We start from the raw sequence: 19,273 nt of genomic DNA, 5'->3' as shown, positions 1-19,273 counted from the left end.
TAGATCGGCTATTGTCACTATTTTTTATGTCACCATATAAATATAACACAGGGTTAAGTGGTTAATCAAACTAAAATATCTATTAGAATTTATTCGTGTTGATTCGTTGATATAATAAGAAACACAGATATAAAAAAACATTGCTTTTTTTCGATTATTCGGTTATGCTGTAGGTTAACTATCAGTTTTGATACATTATCTATGAATTGCCCAGCCCTAACAGCAGAGGTCTGTTACCTTCCTCCATGTGATGTTGGGGAAAGGGTCTCCCTCTGCCTCACAGGGGATGACCAGTTCTCTCCCAGACTCCTGCCTGTACTCTCCTCCAGGAACCACAGAGAACTTAGGAGGGTCCTATCCATGGCGAGACGGCCCAAATGGGCCGCTACAATTAGATGACCCCCTTGGTTTGAAGCAGCCATGCATGCTAGTGAGCTACAGAGTTCCTTTAACTCTGACAGTGTACAAATATAATCAAATACGGGTCCATTTGGTTATATTTGTACAGTCTCAGAGTTAAATTAACATTTACTGTGTACAGTAAAATGTATTATTTATATTTATTTGTTAAATGAACACTGCCGGTTTAGTTAATTCTGCAAAGATTTAAAAAAAATAGCTGTGTTTTTTTGACTGCTATCATTGCATACCTTCAGCACCAGGGGGGCGGGAGTGGACCATCCCATTGAACCCAAGGCATTGTAAGGCATGCAGGTATAAGTGCCGAGAGAGTCCTCTGTCACCTCTGCCACTCGGATACTCCCATCGTCCATTTGGCTCCATCCAGGGAACTGGGTTGGGGGACAATGATGGTGGGGAGAGTTCATTTAAAGTAAACCCTATACTTGGTGAACTTGACCGTGGCTCTGTACTGGGCCCGCTCTTTTTTCCCTCAACACCAAATCTCTTTGCTGAAAATACCCAATGTACGACCAAGTATAAACCTGATCACATTAAGACGCGTTACTACAGACATGGAAGGTTCAGAAAAGTCTTTGCAAACACAGGCTGTGTCCACTGATTTTATTTTTTTCATATGCCAGTGCTACCGCTGTGCTTGGCGCTCTCGGTTAACAAAGCACTGTGAAAAATGCCAAAAGGTGCAAACAAGTGCAAAAAAGGTTTTGTTGGTGATGTGTTTCTAGCAAGACATGTTAGTGTGAAAAGAAAAAATCTAAAGAGAAACAGAAAGAAAAATACAAAGTATTCAATTACGTTTTTGCGGAACCGCTGAGCTGACCAAATTCCCACCCAGCACTCCCTCGGATCCCCGGCGATGCACAAGCACATTTTTAAGTTGATCGGTTGGACGGTTGAGATACACGCAGATACACAGACCATCCATCATACAACAGAGAATTAATTAAGCATGAGGTGAGCATCTCAACTGCTACACCATCGACTGGGGGTATTAGACATCTAGGACCTGATCGTCTTCACCACTTGGAGACAGGGACGTTGAAACTCCCCACATCCCGCCAACTCACCTTATCTATCCGGAGAGGGAGGCCATCTTTCTTCCATTTCACAAGCGTTACAGGGGGGTTGGCATCTACTGGGCAGCGGATGAAGCCAGGTAGACCAATGGCCACGTAGATGACAGCTGGCATATTCACCACACGGGCAGGGTCTAAGCAAATGGCAGTAAGAAAAAAACGGTTTCTGAATCAGAACCCACCTGAACATCTTGAAAGCGTTCACGGCCCACCCACCTGACCACTGAACACAGCAGCCTGTTAAGTGGTCAGATGGTCAGATTGATTTTAATGACCAATCAATCGCAGTATACTGTAAATTCATATTTATCGTATCATGATGAAAACTAATTTTTAAAGGGTTTAAAGTAATATTGTAGACTTTGTCTACTGTGGTAGACTGGATTATGGTCTTGCAGATTTGATTATTAACACATTGTGTGCCAGAGGTTTATTAAAATAGGGTACATCTAGTGCCAGCATATCTTCCATCCACTTACGTTGATATGTTTCGTGCTGTAGAAGCCCCGTTGAGGACGCGCATGTAAACAGCGGCGGAGGGTCCCGACTAACGCCTGGAACAATAATATTTCTAACGCGATCCTCCATTGCAGAGTGATCGCCGATCGAAAACGGCTCACTTCCACCACGTTAAAAAGAAATAGAGATATTAAGCTTTTAGTCAAGGAGTTAACATTGGAGCGGACAACCGGAAGCATTTTTGACATGGATCCACATCCGGCCTCTCCTTCTTGGATGATCCCAAAGTTTCGTTAGAGCCCCACGTGGGAAAAATATATATTTTTTAAATGGGCCAAAAACGGTCCGGACCGTTTATGGCACATAACGCATAGCTTCTCAAAAACGGTGCGGACCGTTTATGGCACTCAATGTGTTAATGATTTTATTAGATCATCATATTTGTTTGTTATCGATTAAATGAATTAGTTGCATTAACTGTTCCACGCCTAAACTTGTCTTACTTAAACATAGTTAAGGGACAGCAAGAATAGCATGGTCTCTAAATGAGGTCAACTAGCAGAGCATCAAAGTACCGGGGGTGATGAAAGGGGGGAGAAATGATGTTGGGGGCGGGCTATCAGCATGGAGGGCTAGAGACAGAAAAAGTAGTGTGTGTGTGCGTGCGTGTGTGCGTGCGTGCGTGATCGTGTGTGTGTGTGTGTTTGAGAGAGAGAGAGAGAGAGAGAGAGTGTGTGTAAAAGCGTGGGAAAAAGAACAGGTAAGGGGGAAGGCAGCAGATGATATACTGTAAGGCTGAGAAGCGGTGGGTGTGGTGGTGAGGGGGGGTGGGGTGCATAGAAAGAAGGCTAGTGAAAGAAAGGCAGGGAATGTCATCAGGAAGATAAAAAGAGGACTGGAAACAAAGCACAACATTTTTTAATCAAAAACTAAAAACAAATCAATCCTCTCATAGCTGCTCACAACGATAAGATCCTGAGTGCATACAGGAATTGAAAGTTCGGATTAGTAGAGAATATGGCCGTGATTGATGTGACTGAATGAATGAATGAATGAATGTGCTGTACCAACACAACTTTACACTGCGCACACACGCACGATGCACACGCACACGCACACACACGGGCACAGCTTGCTGCTGATGTCCTGAAGTCTTAATCGACGATCCAACAGTTTTCTGCCATGCAGAAACCCAGAGGAACGACACAGCACAGCACATAGACAGGAACATCAGCCAAGTTTCTAAATATAGCTCACAGAGAGCGCTATCTCTCACACCATTCTGGTTCCCACTGCAATATGCTGGAGGGAAGTTCTTCACTGGCATGCACTTCAGGGAGACAAGGAGAGAGAGAGAGAGAGAGAGAGAGAGAGAGAGAGAGAGAGAGAGCGAGTGAGCGAGCGAGAGAGAGATGGAAGGAGAGTGAGGGATGGAAAGAAAGAAAGAAAGAAAGAAAGAAAAGCAAGAAAGAAAGAAAGAAAAACCTAGGGGGACACGGCAAGAAAATATATGAGAGCTATTAATGGAGAAAAAAACTGAGGAAAAAGTGAGAGTACAAGAGAGGCGAGGAATGGAGGAAGCTAAAAGAGGACGATTAGAAGATGAAACAATTGGATGAAATTTGTGAAAGGCAGAGGGGCAGATGGAAGGGGAGAGAGAGAGAGACAGGGAGAGAAAGAGAGAGAGAGAGCCCTCTGCAGTCTGCAAAAGAGAAGTGTCACGCTTTCACAGCGATGATGTAATCCCTCTTCTTTCACATCACCCTCCCTCACTCTCTCACGACTGGTGGTACCCACCTCTGCTCGTCACACACGACACACACGCACGCACGCACGCACGCACGCACGCACGCACGCACGCACGCACGCACACACACACACACGCGTACAATCTGATGCAGAGCGGAGTGGAAAGCAAGGGAATGCAAAATGTCTGTTGCCTTGACTACTGCCAGCAGACGGTCTCGTCTCACCAGTCATCAGTGTTAATTCTCAAAGCTGTCTTTGAAAAGTTTCAAAATAATAATAATAATAGAAAATATAGCTGCAAGCAGCAATTAGCGGTTTCGAGAATAATGGCAGACTGGCAGACTGTGACAAGAGTGGCAGACTGGCAGACTGGCAGACTTTGACAGACTGGCAGACTGGCAGACTGGCAGACTTTGACAGAGTGGCAGACTGGCAGACTGGCAGACTGTGACAGAGTGGCAGACTGGCAGACTGGCAGACTGTGACAGACTGTGGCAGACTGGCAGACTGGCAGACAGACAGACTATGGCAGACTGGCAGACTGGCAGACAGACAGACAGACAGTGACAGAGTGGCAGACTGGCAGACTGTGACAGACTGGCAGACTGGCAGACTGTGACAGAGTGGCAGACAGACAAACAGACAGACTGTGACAGTGGCAGACTGGCAGACAGACAGACAGTGACAGAGTGGCAGACTGGCAGACTGGCAGACAGACAGACTGTGGCAGACTGGCAGACTGGCAGATAGACAGACAGACAGTGACAGAGTGGCAGACTGGCAGACAGACAGACAGACTGTGACAGAGTGGCAGACTGGCAGACAGACAGACAGACAGACAGTGACAGAGTGGCAGACTGGCAGACAGACAGACAGACAGTGACAGAGTGGCAGACAGACAGACTGTGACAGAGTGACAGAGTGACAGTGACAGAGTGGCAGACTGGCAGACAGTGACAGACAGGCAGAGAGAGAGAGAGAGAGAGAGAGAGAGAGAGAGAGAGAGAGAGAGAGAGAGAGAGAGAGCGCAAAGTGCACATGTCTGAATTAACAGGGTCATGTTTTGTATAATGCAATTTAAATGTAAACTGTGACGAGTGGGGTTTGAACCGTGGACCTTTGGCACATGAGACTAACACTGTATTGATCAAGCTATTCAATCCACAGCCTTGGTCAGTGAGAAGGGAGAATCCAACAAAACAAAACAAAAGAGGGAATGAAGTACATCATACATTGAAAACGACTACTCTCAATAGGCGTTTCATTTAACAATTGCATGTTTATTCATTGATACAGTCATGTTGTGTGCAATGCAATTGAGTTGAGGTCTGCATGAGGTGAGATTTGAACCGGCGACCCTCTGGTATCAAGACAGATGATTAAGCCATTGGGCCAACAGACCCGAACTGATGAAAAGGGAGTTCACACACATGACACACTTTCACGCAAATTGCTCAGAAATACTGGATTTAAATGTTTTTCAAACTGCTCAAAATTGCAGACAATCTAAGGGCGGAGTTTACTGGTTAACAATTGCACATGCATTCATTGATACAGTCATGTTGTGTGCAATGCAATTATAATGAATTCTACATGACGTAGGATTCGAACCAGGAACCCTGTGGTTTCAAGGCAGATGATTAAGCCATTGGGCCAACAGACCTGTACTAGTGAAAAGGGAGTTCACACACATGACACACTTTCACGCAAATTGCTCAGAAATCCTTGGTTTAAATGTTTTTCAAACTGCTCAATATATTTCGGAATGGAAACTAGTGGAAAATAGTCGATCTACAAGCTCACAACGCGTTGCTATCTAAAAAGGTGTGAGATTGTAGATCGGCTATTTTCACAAGAAAGTATGTCATACATAAAAAACAATTACTCTCAAAAGCATTTCGTGTTATTGTCTAAACATTGCACATGTCTGAATTAACAGGGTCATGTTTTGTACAATGCAATTTAAATGTGAACTGTAATAAGTGGGATTTGAACCAGGGACCTTCGGCACATGAGACTCACACTCTACCGGTGGAGCTATCCAATACACAGCCTTAGACAGTGAAAAGGGAGAATCCAACAAAACAAAACAAAAGCGCGAATGAAGTACGTCATACATTGAAAATAACTACTTTCAAGTATGCATTTCTCGTCATCTTTAACAATTGCACATGTATTCATTGATATAGTCATGTTGTGTGCAATGCAATTATAATTAAGTCTACCTGAGGTGGGATTCGAACCGGCTACCCTATGGTTTCAAGGCAGATGATTAAGCGATCAAGCTATTGAACCAACACACCTGAACCTGTGAAAAAGGGCCTCAAACATGTATTTGACACAGTTTCATGCAAATTGCTCAGAAATCCTGGATTTAAATGTTTTTCAAACTGCTCAAAATTGCAGACAATCTAAGGGCAGAGCTTACTGGTCAAAGTGATACATGTGTTCCTCATGAGTCAAGGCACATGTGTAAGCAGGTTTAACGGCTGTCGGCCAAACGAGGCATGACTTTTGCCTGTTTAAAGTTTGCATTTTCAAAAAATTGCTATAGCGCCCCCCTTTGACCAATTGGAGTAAGATTGGTTTCAGTGATACTTGGAAGGACCCTCTACAATATTGCAAAGTGTCAAACAAATGTGAGTCTGCATGTATGTGTTAGGGGCAGATGAAAAATTAAAATAAAGCTGCAATTTTCATTGGCTTATAAAAGCTTAACGTTTTCACTTATGGAAAATCCGCTTGGTTACGTCTGTCGGCATTGGTCCAAAGTTCATGTGTATACAGTTTCGTACAGATTGCTCATAAATCCCAGGAGGAGTAGGATTTTTACTGCTTTTTACTGCTTTTCATAGAATTCGAAATGGTGGGAGATCTAAAGGTCAGAGGTCAAAAGTCAAACAGTGAAAGTTGTTAGGCATGAGGAGACGCATGTGTGTATCGAAGTTTCATGGCTGTAGGTCGAACAGGGCATGAGCTGTACCTGTTCAAAGTTGGCATTTTCAATTGAGTGCTACAGCGCCACCCTTTGGCCAATGGTTGTGAGTTTCGGGTTTTCGCCGTTTGGCATAGCCCTCTACCATATTGCCGAATTTCATAAGAAGTGACCAGGCGGTTAGGCCAGAACTGGCAAAAACGGCGGAAGAATAATAATGAAAGTGTAGAGATGTAATAGGGTTCGAAGCCTGATAGGCTCTCGAAACCTAATGAAGTACATCATACATTGAAAACAAGTACTCTCAATAAGCGTTTCATTTAACAATTGCATGTTTATTCATTGATACAGTCATGTTGTGTGTAATGCAATTGAGTTGAGGTCTGCATGAGGTGAGATTTGAACCGGCGACGCTCTGGTATCAAGGCAGATGATTAAGCCATTGGGCCAACAGACCCGAACTGATGAAAAGGGAGTTCACACACATGACACACTTTCACGCAAATTGCTCAGAAATACTGGATTTAAATGTTTTTCAAACTGCTCAAAATTGCAGACAATCTAAGGGCGGAGTTTACTGGTTAACAATTGCACATGCATTCATTGATACAGTCATGTTGTGTGCAATGCAATTATAATGAATTCTACATGACGTGGGATTCGAACCAGGAACCCTGTGGTTTCAAGGCAGATGATTAAGCCATTGGGCCAACAGACCTGTACTAGTGAAAAGGGAGTTCACACACATGACACACTTTCACGCAAATTGCTCAGAAATCCTTGGTTTAAATGTTTTTCAAACTGCTCAATATATTTCGGAATGGAAACTAGTGGAAAATAGTCGATCTACAAGCTCACAACGCGTTGCTATCTAGAAAGGTGTGAGATTGTAGATCGGCTATTTTCACAAGAAAGTATGTCATACATAAAAAAAAACTACTCTCAAAAGCATTTCGTGTTATTGTCTAAACATTGCACTTGTCTGAATTAACAGGGTCATGTTTTGTACAATGCAATTTAAATGTGAACTGTAATAAGTGGGATTCGAACCAGGGACCTTCGGCACATGAGACTCACACTCTACTGGTGGAGCTATCCAATACACAGCCTTAGACAGTGAAAAGGGAGAATCCAACAAAACAAAACAAAAGCGCGAATGAAGTACGTCATACATTGAAAAGAACTACTTTCATGTATGCATTTCTCGTCATCTTTAACAATTGCACATGTATTCATTGGTATAGTCATGTTGTGTGCAATGCAATTATAATTAAGTCTACCTGAGGTGGGATTCGAACCGGCTACCCTATGGTTTCAAGGCAGATGATTAAGCGATCAAGCTATTGAACCAACACACCTGAACCTGTGAAAAAGGGCCTCAAACATGTATTTGACACAGTTTCATGCAAATTGCTCAGAAATCCTGGATTTAAATGTTTTTCAAACTGCTCAAAATTGCAGACAATCTAAGGGCAGAGCTTACTGGTCAAAGTGATACATGTGTTCCTCATGAGTCAAGGCACATGTGTAAGCAGGTTTAACGGCTGTCGGCCAAACGAGGCATGACTTTTGCCTGTTTAAAGTTTGCATTTTCAAAAAATTGCTATAGCGCCCCCCTTTGACCAATTGGAGTAAGATTGGTTTCAGTGATACTTGGAAGGACCCTCTACAATATTGCAAAGTGTCAAACAAATGTGAGTCTGCATGTATGTGTTAGGGGCAGATGAATAATTTAAAAAAAGCTGCAATTTTCATTGGCTTATAAAAGCTTAACGTTTTCACTTATGGAAAATCCGCTAAGTTACGTTTGTCGGCATTGGTCCAAAGTTCATGTGTATACAGTTTCGTACAGATTGCTCATAAATCCCAGGAGAAGTGATTTTTTTACTGCTTTTTACTGCTTTTCATAGAATTCGAAATGGTGGGAGATCTAAAGGTCAGAGGTCAAAAGTCAAACAGTGAAAGTTGTTAGGCATGAGGAGACGCATGTGTGTATCGAAGTTTCATGGCTGTAGGTCGAACAGGGCATGAGCTGTACCTGTTCAAAGTTGGCATATTTCAATTGAGTGCTACAGCGCCACCCTTTGGCCAATGGTTGTGAGTTTCGGGTTTTCGCCGTTTGGCATAGCCCTCTACCATATTGCCGAATTTCATAAGAAGTGACCAGGCGGTTAGGCCAGAACTGGCAAAACCGGCGGAAGATCATGAAAGTGTACAGATGTAATAAGGCTTCGAGCCTATTGGCCTCGAAACCTTAATAATAGAAGAAAAAAAAAGGCAGGTGGAGTGATTGATTACTAGTTTTCCATTTGGAGTTAATGGAGCAATTCATGAGCGATTAGAATGAGGAGATGGCAACGAATATGAGGATTACAATACAATAAACTTGTGTGAAAAAAATCTATTTTCTTTCATGTGTACAGTCTGTCTATTTGCACAGAAGTAGGAAATTGGAGAGTGAGAGACAGGGAAAGACAGAGAGAGACGAAGACAGACATGGGGAAAGCATTTGCATGTACCAACCTGTGTATCCTGTGTTTGCCCATGTGCATACATATTTGAGAAAGCAAATGGATGTATCCGGGTTTGGAATGGATGGGATTAGGGCACAGACTAATGTAGTTGCTTGGCTGAAAGAACAGAATTGGCCTGGAGGCGGAATGCTCAAATCAATCCCACAGTGCCGGGGATACACTGAAATGATTTTACTCCACATACTCTTCTGGTAATGTTCTGAGATACAGTAATGTCCAAGACCGGACAAGAAAGAAGGCCAAGGTGGCATGTAAAAGACGCCGTTAGTGAAGATCGTGTACACAGTAAAATCCTGAGTGTTCATTTAACGGCCCAATTTGGTTAGAGTTAGGTCAATCTAATGATTAGAACATGGAACTAGTTTGAGAGGTATGGTAATAAAGGCAGTGAGGATAGCACTACAGTACTGTACATCAATCATTGATGCTATAGGGGTTTAAAGATAGAAGAGCGTGAGCTACAACACCTCCTCTAACAGCACTGCTGAAACGATAGAGTCTAACGAGCACACTTGACATTTAGACAGGGATATTGCACGGCAAGTGACGGTGGAAGCCTAGGTTTGGAACAAACGATCTTCAACACAACAAAACAAAACGTCCGGGTAAACTTTGGTAGAAAGGCACATATATCACAGAGAAGTCAAGTCAAGCTGTAACTAAATACATAATGGATGAGTTTGGAAAGTTTCCATATTGTTATTTTGTCAGGATCTGTGGAGTATGAAAGCAAGCAGGGTTTGGTCCAGACTCCAGAGTAAAATATATGATGCTATTTGCCACCCCGAAAACCTCCTCCAGTGACTAGGTGAAGACCCACTGTGTCCGGAGACAACAAAGAACCCAGGGGAAAAGGCCTTTCAGTCCCAACAGAGACCAGAAGCACTGACCGAACATCTGACCTGGTATTGTGGTTTATCGCTCACTGTGTGAGCGTTGCACAGACACAGAAGATGAGGTGTACGGAAGGAAGAACTTTAGATAAACTGAACCAGCTGCTGAGGCAGAAAGACAACAGAAAGTCTGTAAAGACTGTTTAGTTTTGCGGAAAACTGATTTGCTGCAGGAAAGGGGTTTGTAATAAGAAATATTGTAAGATCACACAGGTATATTTAAAAACTTTAAGTTCTGCCTAAAGATACCTGTATTGGAAACCCATCTGTTACACACATTTCAATGCAGTTCATCCTGCATCAAATGTACTGTTTGCTAACAACGTGATGAAATGTGGTTTGTGTGATTTGCTAAAAGGGATATACAGTAACATAAAGTAGTAACACACTCAGCTGTCCCATTAACCAATTGTTGCTGAGAGTAATGAGGTAATTGTAGTGAAAATGTAGTGTAGATGCGTATAAGTGTGGTCAGTGGAGAGAGTAGTTAAAGAGATGTATGAATTGGTAATTTGACCATTTACACGCATGACTCTCCATTGTTTCAGATTTACTTGGCCTTTAGTTTGGGCATTTGGGACATTTGGTTATTTCAGCAGGGTTATTTCTCTTCTCACGCTTCCTTAATCACTTAAACCCTATATACTTGTTGACCGGAGCCCCCCAGGGGTCTATACTCAGCCCCGCCTTTTTCCCAATTCTCTTTTCTGAAAAAAGCGTCTCTACAATGCATCACGTTGCTATTAGCTCAGTGCTATTTTCTTTTCTTTTTTTAAGGAGACCCGGGTTCAAATCAGAGGTAGAACAGGAAAGTTACATGCAGTGCAGCTTTAAGTAAACAAATCTAAGTACTTCTTCCACCACTGCTTGTTTGTGAAAGGCAGTGGGCATACTTCAAGCCCCCAGAACCGAGAAGGAGCAGTGAACCGCATTGGACATGGTGGCTATTCATAGGTACTGCAGCTTATTACGCCTGGGGCCAGACATATGAATGAGCAGAAACGGTTTCGACCAATGGGCTCGACTCACGAGCTTGCGCACGGCGGTGACTCTACAGCACATGCGAGACGACTCGCAGAGTGGCGCAAAATGCGTCACATAGGCCCCAAATACAGTGGGCCCCGCCCGTCACAATTCCCAACTAGGAAGACGGGGGTGAAAAGGGAGTATGCGCTGGGTGAGCAACTCCGTACAAGTGAATGGGCGGGGATTTGTCCTTACCTCTCTATTATTTTGAACTCTATGGCATACTCACGTTGCACTGTCAGGTAGGCAGAGGCAGACGGCGTCTGACCCAGGCTGTTACTAGGGCTGCAAGTGTATTTCCCAGCATCCTCAGGCTTGGCTTGGGCGACAATGAGGGAACCGTCGATAAGAATACTGACTCTGCGCTTTAAGTCACTGCGGAGGGAGAAGAGAGGAGAAGGAATAGTTCATGTCAAATTCCAGATAAGCTACATTGGCAGGAAAATATTTGTAAATTATGAAAACTTTGGCAGACGGGGTGGTCTTATTCTCTTCTAATAAAGGTCACATACTGGGTGAAGTTCGTCAGGGTTTCGGAGATTTTAACATGGTGCACTGTGTTTGAAATCAAACATATCAATAAAGAAACAGTTGACTCTGGTAATACGTTGACTTTCATGTGTGACTTTGTACAAGTGACTAATACTGTAGGTAAAACACTGTATGCTAAATTAATATGTACAGACACACTATATGCAGAGAAATATCTGCACAAAACTCTGCTGCATTAGGCTACTGTTTCAAGACTATACCAAAACGCAGTATCATTTAGTTAAATAAATAAATAAATAGATAAACTAGAAAAAGTGCTCCTCGGAGCACAGGTCTCCGCCAGGTCAGGTAGGTTATTGTGGCCTCCTGGTGGCGCTATAATAGGCCAATGTGAAAAGGGTGGCATTTCTTCTTAGGACTTTCAATGGGACACTGCATTCATGATTTGAGGCATTTTGTTCCAAAAATGTGTTTTGCTAAATTAGACCTGCTGGTGGCGCTATAAAGGCCAATGTGAATTTGAAAAGGGGGGCATTTCTTCCTCGGCCTAGTGGGAATCTGCATGCAAACTTTCACGGAAATTGCACACTGCATTCATGTTTTGAGGCATTTTGTTTAAAACTGACCAATCCTGCAAACTTTGGAAGCCACTGTAAGCCAAATAGGATGGAATATGAAATATCGGACAGATCCATCAGAATCACATGACTATGGAGATGCAGTGTACCAATTTGCGTGTTTTTTGGACAGAATCTGAAGGAATAATCTCCAAAAATGTATTTTACATTAGTCGGCCTCCTGGTGGCGCTGTAAAAAGCAGATGTGAAAAATGCAGTCCAATGTTTTTCCTTGGCCTCTAGGGAGTGTGCGTGCAAAGTTTCACGCAGATCGGTGCAGTTATAGTTAAAAATGCAAATCGGCCAGTTATAGCGCCACCATGAGGCTGATTTGAATATGTTCAAGTGGCATTTCTTCCTCGGCCTAGTGGGAATGTGCGTGTGCAATTTTATGGAAATGGCAAGCTGCGTTCATGATTGGAGGCAGTTTGTTCAAAACGGACCAATCCTGCAAACTTTGGAAGCCAACCTTAGCCAATGAGGATGCAATATGGGAAATCGGACAGATCCGGGTTGATCACATGACTATAGAGATACTGTGTACCGATTTGCATGACGTTTGGTTAAAAGCTGTAGGTGTAATGGGAAAAAATGGGTTTTGCACAAATCGGCCTCCTGGTGGCGCTATAACAGGCCCATGTGAAAAATGTGGGGCAGAGGTTCTGAATTGGCATCCAGGGAGTGGGTGTGCACAGTTTCGCAGCGACCGGGCCAACGGTGCCGGAGATTAGCTGGTAACACACAGACAGGACACACACACACACACACACACACACGGACGGACGGAAGGACGGACGGAGGATAAAACATACTCTCTCGCCATGCCTTTCGGCCTGGCGGAGACAATGAATACGAGAAATAGTTGCAAACTGTTTGCCAGATTTATGGCCATCGTACGATGTCGTCGCGGGCCAAAAATAGCAGGTCCAGAAGCTCCCAACGTGTCGCAGCATCAGTGACGTGGTGTGGGCTTATACAGTAGATTGGCTATTTTTGGCCTGTGGCTCCGTCTACGATGACGTATAAATGGGGCTTTAGACAGACAACATGCACGTATCTATTCATTCCAGCACGTGTGTTCAGTCTGGATGGGAGTGAGAGATGGGATGAGCTTATTAGTCTTAGACCTGGCATTAGGCTCTGTCTACTGGTGACCGGTCAGTGCGGTCACTGCCAGTAGTCAAGGCAACAGACATTTTGCATTCCCCCACTCTCCTCCTTCCTCCCCGCTTTGCCAGCTCCAAATTGGATTGTGTGTGTGTGTGTGTGTGTGTGTGTGTGTGTATGTGTATGTGTATGTGTGTGTGTGTGTGTGTGTGTGTGTGTGTGTGTGTGTGTGTGTGTGTGTGTGTGTGTGTGTGTGTGTGCGTGTGCGTGTGTGACAAGCAGAGGCAAGGGGAGAAGATTACATCATCTCTGATGAAGGCAATATATTTTGACGTCCTTACAACACTAGGCCAGTCCTCCAATGTGGAATTTGTACAGTATGTCCGAAGTCCAAGCCGAATAGAACAGGGTCTGTCTTTTAAAACTTTTTTTTTAAATTCCTGGGACAATCTACAGTATGCTATAAAATCCTCAGTGTTATTTCAACTCAGAGACTGAACACAATTTGGACTCCTTCGGACCCGACTTTGAAAACTCTGATCTACAGTATGTCTGATTCTGCTATGTACAGTCCGTCAGTCCGTCCATCCGTCCATCTATCCATCCTCTACTCTACTGCTTATCTGGAATCAGGTCTTGGAGGTAACAGTTCCCTTTCCCAGGCCACATTAGCTACTTCTAATAGGGGGATCCTGAGGCATTCTGAGGCCAGTGTGGAGATATATACCACAAAGGATGTTAGTATCAAGGGACTTGAAAGAAAGGGCATCAAGTTTCAATCTTTCTAGGGTTTTGAGTAGAGCTCTGGGATTTAAGCTTATAGTCACTATAAGTGAAAATTATGTGGAGGCACGTCTCCTCCAAGTTTCTGGAGAGAACCGTTGCTCCACTGTGAATGAGATGTATTGTATGTTAAATCCCTTTTAGCCACTTAAGCATCAATATAATACAACTAGGACATCTGCTGAAGGTGGTCTCTCCACTTTTCCATTGGGACATTTCAACCCTGATATCCGGTAGAATGCGAGCTCAGTGGCCTTTTGGTTAGACTGTCCATCCTGAGATTGGGAGGTCAGGGGTCAAATCCCTGGCCGAGTCATAACACTAAAAAGGTGTGTGCGACACCTGCGACATACTAGCATCTAGCATGTCCAGAGGGTGTACTTGCCACCTCACACTACAGAAACAGGAAATATAGGCTCCTGACCACATGGCTTGAGAATCATTGGACCCCACATTTTCACAATCTTTTTTCAAAAATAGCAAATCTACAAGCTGCTATTTTTGTATAGCCAAAGAAGTCTTAAAATGACACAGATGTACTTATTGGGTAGGACACTTAATGGTTGACAATGTCAGTAAAGTTATTTGAGCACCGGATTGGACACTAGATGGGCCTTTATTGTAAACAGACATCATCGCTACAGTACCTCTCTCAATCAGGAGAGGCAACACACATAAACCATATGGTTTGTAGCTGTCAGAACCTTGAATGCAGTGAACCCAGCCCTACATGTACTGTACATGTGGGTTCAAGTGCATCCCTGCCAAGCCTTTCTGCATCAAAAGCAGTGCAATGAGGCATGCACTGATGTGATGTGATATATTGGGAATGTGTGTACCGTATACTGTACATAACCCAACTGCAGGCTTTTGTAGCTATGGCTAAGGGGTACTTTGTAGATAAGTAGAAGGGACAAGTGCATTTTCTCTGTTCGAACTGCTTCCAAGTGTAAAATGCGAGAAAGTCACGGCCTGTGCTCTGGAGGAAGATGTGTGTTCTGGCAGACGTTTCAGAAAATCCAGAGAACAAGCTGGACATCATGTTCTAACCAAACTAAATTTAAAAGTTGGGTTTAAGCCATGGGACACTTTGTGAGACTAAACAAGACTAGTTTATGATTGTACCTCTGCTTTTGTTGTAGTACTTTTTCTCCACATAAATAATAGACCTTTCTGATAATAAATTAAAATAAAAGTAAAACAAATGAATTAAACTTAAACTTTCACTTAAAGAATGCAGCATTAAGGGGAGCTTTAAGGGGCTTTATAAGAACAAACTACAAATGGCTAGCTTTTTGTTGATTTGACTACATTTTCACAAGGAAGTGTGTGTACATTAGGTAGTTTTAGAGAATTACAAGGTTCTGTAATTGCATCGTGAAAACAATACAGCAATGTATTGGTATCAAAAATAAAACATACTTTTTAAAAGCCTGTAAATGGTAAATGGTGCATTTATATAGCGCTTCTATCCGAAGCGCTTTACATTGATTGTGCCATTAACCCATTCACACACACATTCATACACCGATGGCGGAGGAAACCATGCAAGGCACCAACCTGCTCATCGGGAGCAATTAGGGGTTCAGCGTCTTGCTCAAGGACACTTCGACACTAACTCTAGGGGAGCGCCCCAGCCCGGGATCGAACTGGGAACCTTGCGGCTGTCCAGTTCACTCTACCCAGCCACTCTACCCCTGAGCCACTGCCGCCCACAAACTACAAATGGCTAGCTTTTTGTTGATTTGACTACATTTTCACAAGGAAGTGTGTGTACATTAGGTAGTTTTAGAGAATTACAAGGTTCTGTAATTGCATCGTGAAAACAATACAGCAATGTATTGGTATCAAAAATAAAACATACTTTTTAAAAGCCTGTACTTTTAAATACTGCAGAATATTAGCTCATATATCATTAAATTATACATTATATTATATTATATAAACTTTGACTCAAGCACTTTATCCACCAGTGACAATAATGAAAGCAATGCTAGCTTTACTTCTTGAAGAAAACGTTGTCCTCCTCCCAGAACCAGGTGTAGGTCAGGTTTCCAGGGTACGCCTCTGCCTGGCAGGTAAAGAAGGCGTCCTGCGAGATGTTGACTGTAATGTTCTCTGGCGGGGAGACGATGAACGGGGGGCCTACAGTGAAGGACACAGAAGATGAGAAATGATTAAATGAATAAGTGATTCATTACCTTGTTTATTGTTTAAGTCACTCTATATAAGAGCTTAAATTGTAATTGAAATTAATGGTTGAACTAATGGTAAACTAATGGTTAATGGTTGAACAACTCATTGAACATGAGTTGACGTGCAGGATGCAGCCAGGGTACACTGGTAATAGACTGGTAAGTGCTTTGACCAAACAATAAACAAATATTCCCAGTTTGAGTCTGTATTGTGTGTTATCTATCTACCCTTCTATGAACTTGCTTTTCTGTCAAAACAAAGAAAAATGGCAATATAAAAAAGCAGGGATCAACATTCTCTCAACAGGATAAGCATGAATGTTACCGTACATGTATTTAGCTGCCCAGGGATTGGACAGGACCCAGACCAAACCTAAACATGCTACAGAGACAAACTTTCATTCTTACTGGAAGGAAGCCAAATTTTAGCCCTGGGTTTGTTTGTTTATTAAAACAACATTATCTCTGTTACATTATACATTTTATGCGGCTGTAGTTAATGAATTTCAACTGATTCATAAATGTACCAATGTGGACTGCACTGACAAAGTCACAATACTGGTAGAACAGATGACGACCAATTAACCCATTCAATCCGGGAACACATCTGCGTCATTTTAGATTTCTTTGACTATTCTAAAATAGCAGATCTACAAGCTCATAGCGCTACGAGCTTGTAGATCTGCTATTTATTATGAAAATGTGCGCAAACAAAAGAGCGAACATTTATAACTCAAATCTCAGCTTCTGGGGATTCTACAAATGTCTTAGTGGTTCTCAAACTTTTTTCATGATAAGACACCCAAAATGATATGTATTTTTTTTCGCTCCGCGAAACTGATGTGGAAGCTTGCATTGACTTTATAAGGTTTAAAAAAAACATATCATTCGCATGAAAAAATCGCCCCCGGTGTGTAAGGACCTTTATAGTTGGATTGCAATTGTAGCTGGGGGGGGGGGCAGGTCTTTGACCAGACACATATCACAGATAACTCCAATACAACCACGTCACATCAGCTGCCAAGCACACTGCAGCAATTAGCTGGTCTGCAGTGCACAGGCACATGCACGCACGCACACAGGCACACAGGCACACACACACACACACACACACACACACACACACACACACACACACACACACACACACACACACAGTCAATATGAAGCGGATAGAACATTTAGTGAGGTCACAGACCCCGGTGATACCAGACACTAAAGTTTGCACTCAGCATAGGATTAGAGACAGTATTGACCCTATCCTAACCCTGCTGTGCCAGATGGACAGTGGTGGACATTAACAAAGTACTTTTACTTGAGTACTGCACTTACAGTAAATACAGTACAGTAGGTCCAGATTTGAACCCTGACCTTTGAAATCTTGCCAATGAGACATGATCGTGTCAAACTTGTGTCAAACCAGACACGAGATCTATAGTAAATGCAGGGAGACCAAATACATCCACCTATAGTGTATATGTTATATTGTATTAACATACTCTACCATACTGATTGGACATAACATGACATAACCTTCTATCACACACAAAAAGATACATAATACAGCTTTAAATTAATGCTGAGGATTTAACTGTGTATCAGCTACTTGCATGCTCTGGGTCTGTTGTGCTACTGGATTTGTGGATCTTTGTGTGTGTGTGTGTGTGTGTGTGTGTGTGTGCACGCGCACATGTGTGTACGTGCACACGCACGTGCATGCAGTTAAGACACACAAACACACCACACACATCTGTAAGCCAAACTCTGACCTTCACCACGAATGTAATCCTAAAATACACAGAAAAAATAAACACAAAAATTGTCATAGAGAGGTCCACAAAAAAATGAATATTTCTCTCCTCTTTATGTCCTTGAACCTTTGGGTCATCCCAATGACAAACACACACACACACACACACACACACACACACACACACACACACACACACACACACACACACACACACACACACACACACACACACACACACACACACACACACACACACACACACACACACACACACACACACACACACACACACACACACACACACAGACCTATTGTTGTTGCTGTAAACTGCTAGCCCAATATGTTAGTTCTGATCTGGAGCCTAAGGGCCTGATCCTTTAACAGAGCATTTCCATCTGCCAAACCCATTAGCAGGGCAACCAGGGCCCGGCCTGGTCAGGATGAGAGAGTGTGTGTGTGTGTGTGTGTGTGTGTGTGTGTGTGTGTGTGTGTGTGTTTTGGCGGGGGGGGGGGGGGGGGGGGGGGGGTCAGACAGAAAGAGAGGGAGAGCTTGCAAATGTTTGTGTGCCTGTGTGTGTCTGTTTGTTTGTGTTGGTGTGTGTATCATCCGGACCCTGCTGAGTGCTGTTGTCTCTGTCGCCTCTCATCTGATGTGCTGCTCAGTTCCTGGAGGGCATCTTTTAATCTGTCTCCCTCGGTAAATTATACATAATGGGTCAAGTAGCTAAGCTGACTGTGGCCTGGTTTTTAATACAGTGGCAAGTGAAAGTACGTGACCTCTGGTTCATCTGTCGCCGATCGACAAAGAGCACCACGTTTGATTTATGACAGAGGAGCGACTGCAGGTACTGAGGTGCACTGTACAGTACATGTACTGAACACACTGCTGACCGCGCGTAAACAGCTACACATGCATCTACTGCAGCGATGCCCAACCTGTGGGCCGGGGCCCACCGGTGGGCCGTGAGGGTATCACAAGAGGCCCCCCAAATAATTGGCAAAAAAATGCATGTTTAAGATACGAAAATGTCATATTTTCTTTCTATAAAACCTTGAAAATGTGGGTTTCATTGTAACACCGATAAATAGAAATGATAAAGTATACTATGTTATTTCCACTTCCACTTAGAGTTTCCGTATCCCTTACCATGGAAACGTGTTGTCATGTTTGTATCAGTGTATCACAGTGATATGGTATTTAAAGGGATGAGGCATTCATTTGAGCATGGCTGAG

The 19,273-nt window shown here is 43.2% G+C and overlaps 1 protein-coding gene across 1 annotated transcript in view; it reads right to left on the bottom strand.

The window, feature by feature from the left end:
* Positions 1–19,273, bottom strand: part of igsf9bb (immunoglobulin superfamily, member 9Bb) — a gene marked incomplete at both ends in the record, with an annotated part of 133,310 nt that overhangs the window by 45,174 nt on the left and 68,863 nt on the right. Inside the window, 5 exons of the mRNA XM_084073498.1 lie at positions 238–354; positions 651–791; positions 1,488–1,630; positions 11,322–11,467; positions 16,095–16,236. Of these exons, the coding sequence (XP_083929624.1) occupies positions 238–354; positions 651–791; positions 1,488–1,630; positions 11,322–11,467; positions 16,095–16,236 (689 nt within the window). The remainder of the gene's footprint in view (positions 1–237; positions 355–650; positions 792–1,487; positions 1,631–11,321; positions 11,468–16,094; positions 16,237–19,273) is intronic.

The sequence above is a fragment of the Gymnoscopelus microlampas genome (assembly GCF_963454915.1).
Source record: "Gymnoscopelus microlampas genome assembly, chromosome: 12".
In the NCBI taxonomy this organism is placed as follows: domain Eukaryota; kingdom Metazoa; phylum Chordata; class Actinopteri; order Myctophiformes; family Myctophidae; genus Gymnoscopelus; species Gymnoscopelus microlampas.
This window is presented reverse-complemented; position numbering and strand designations above follow the sequence as displayed.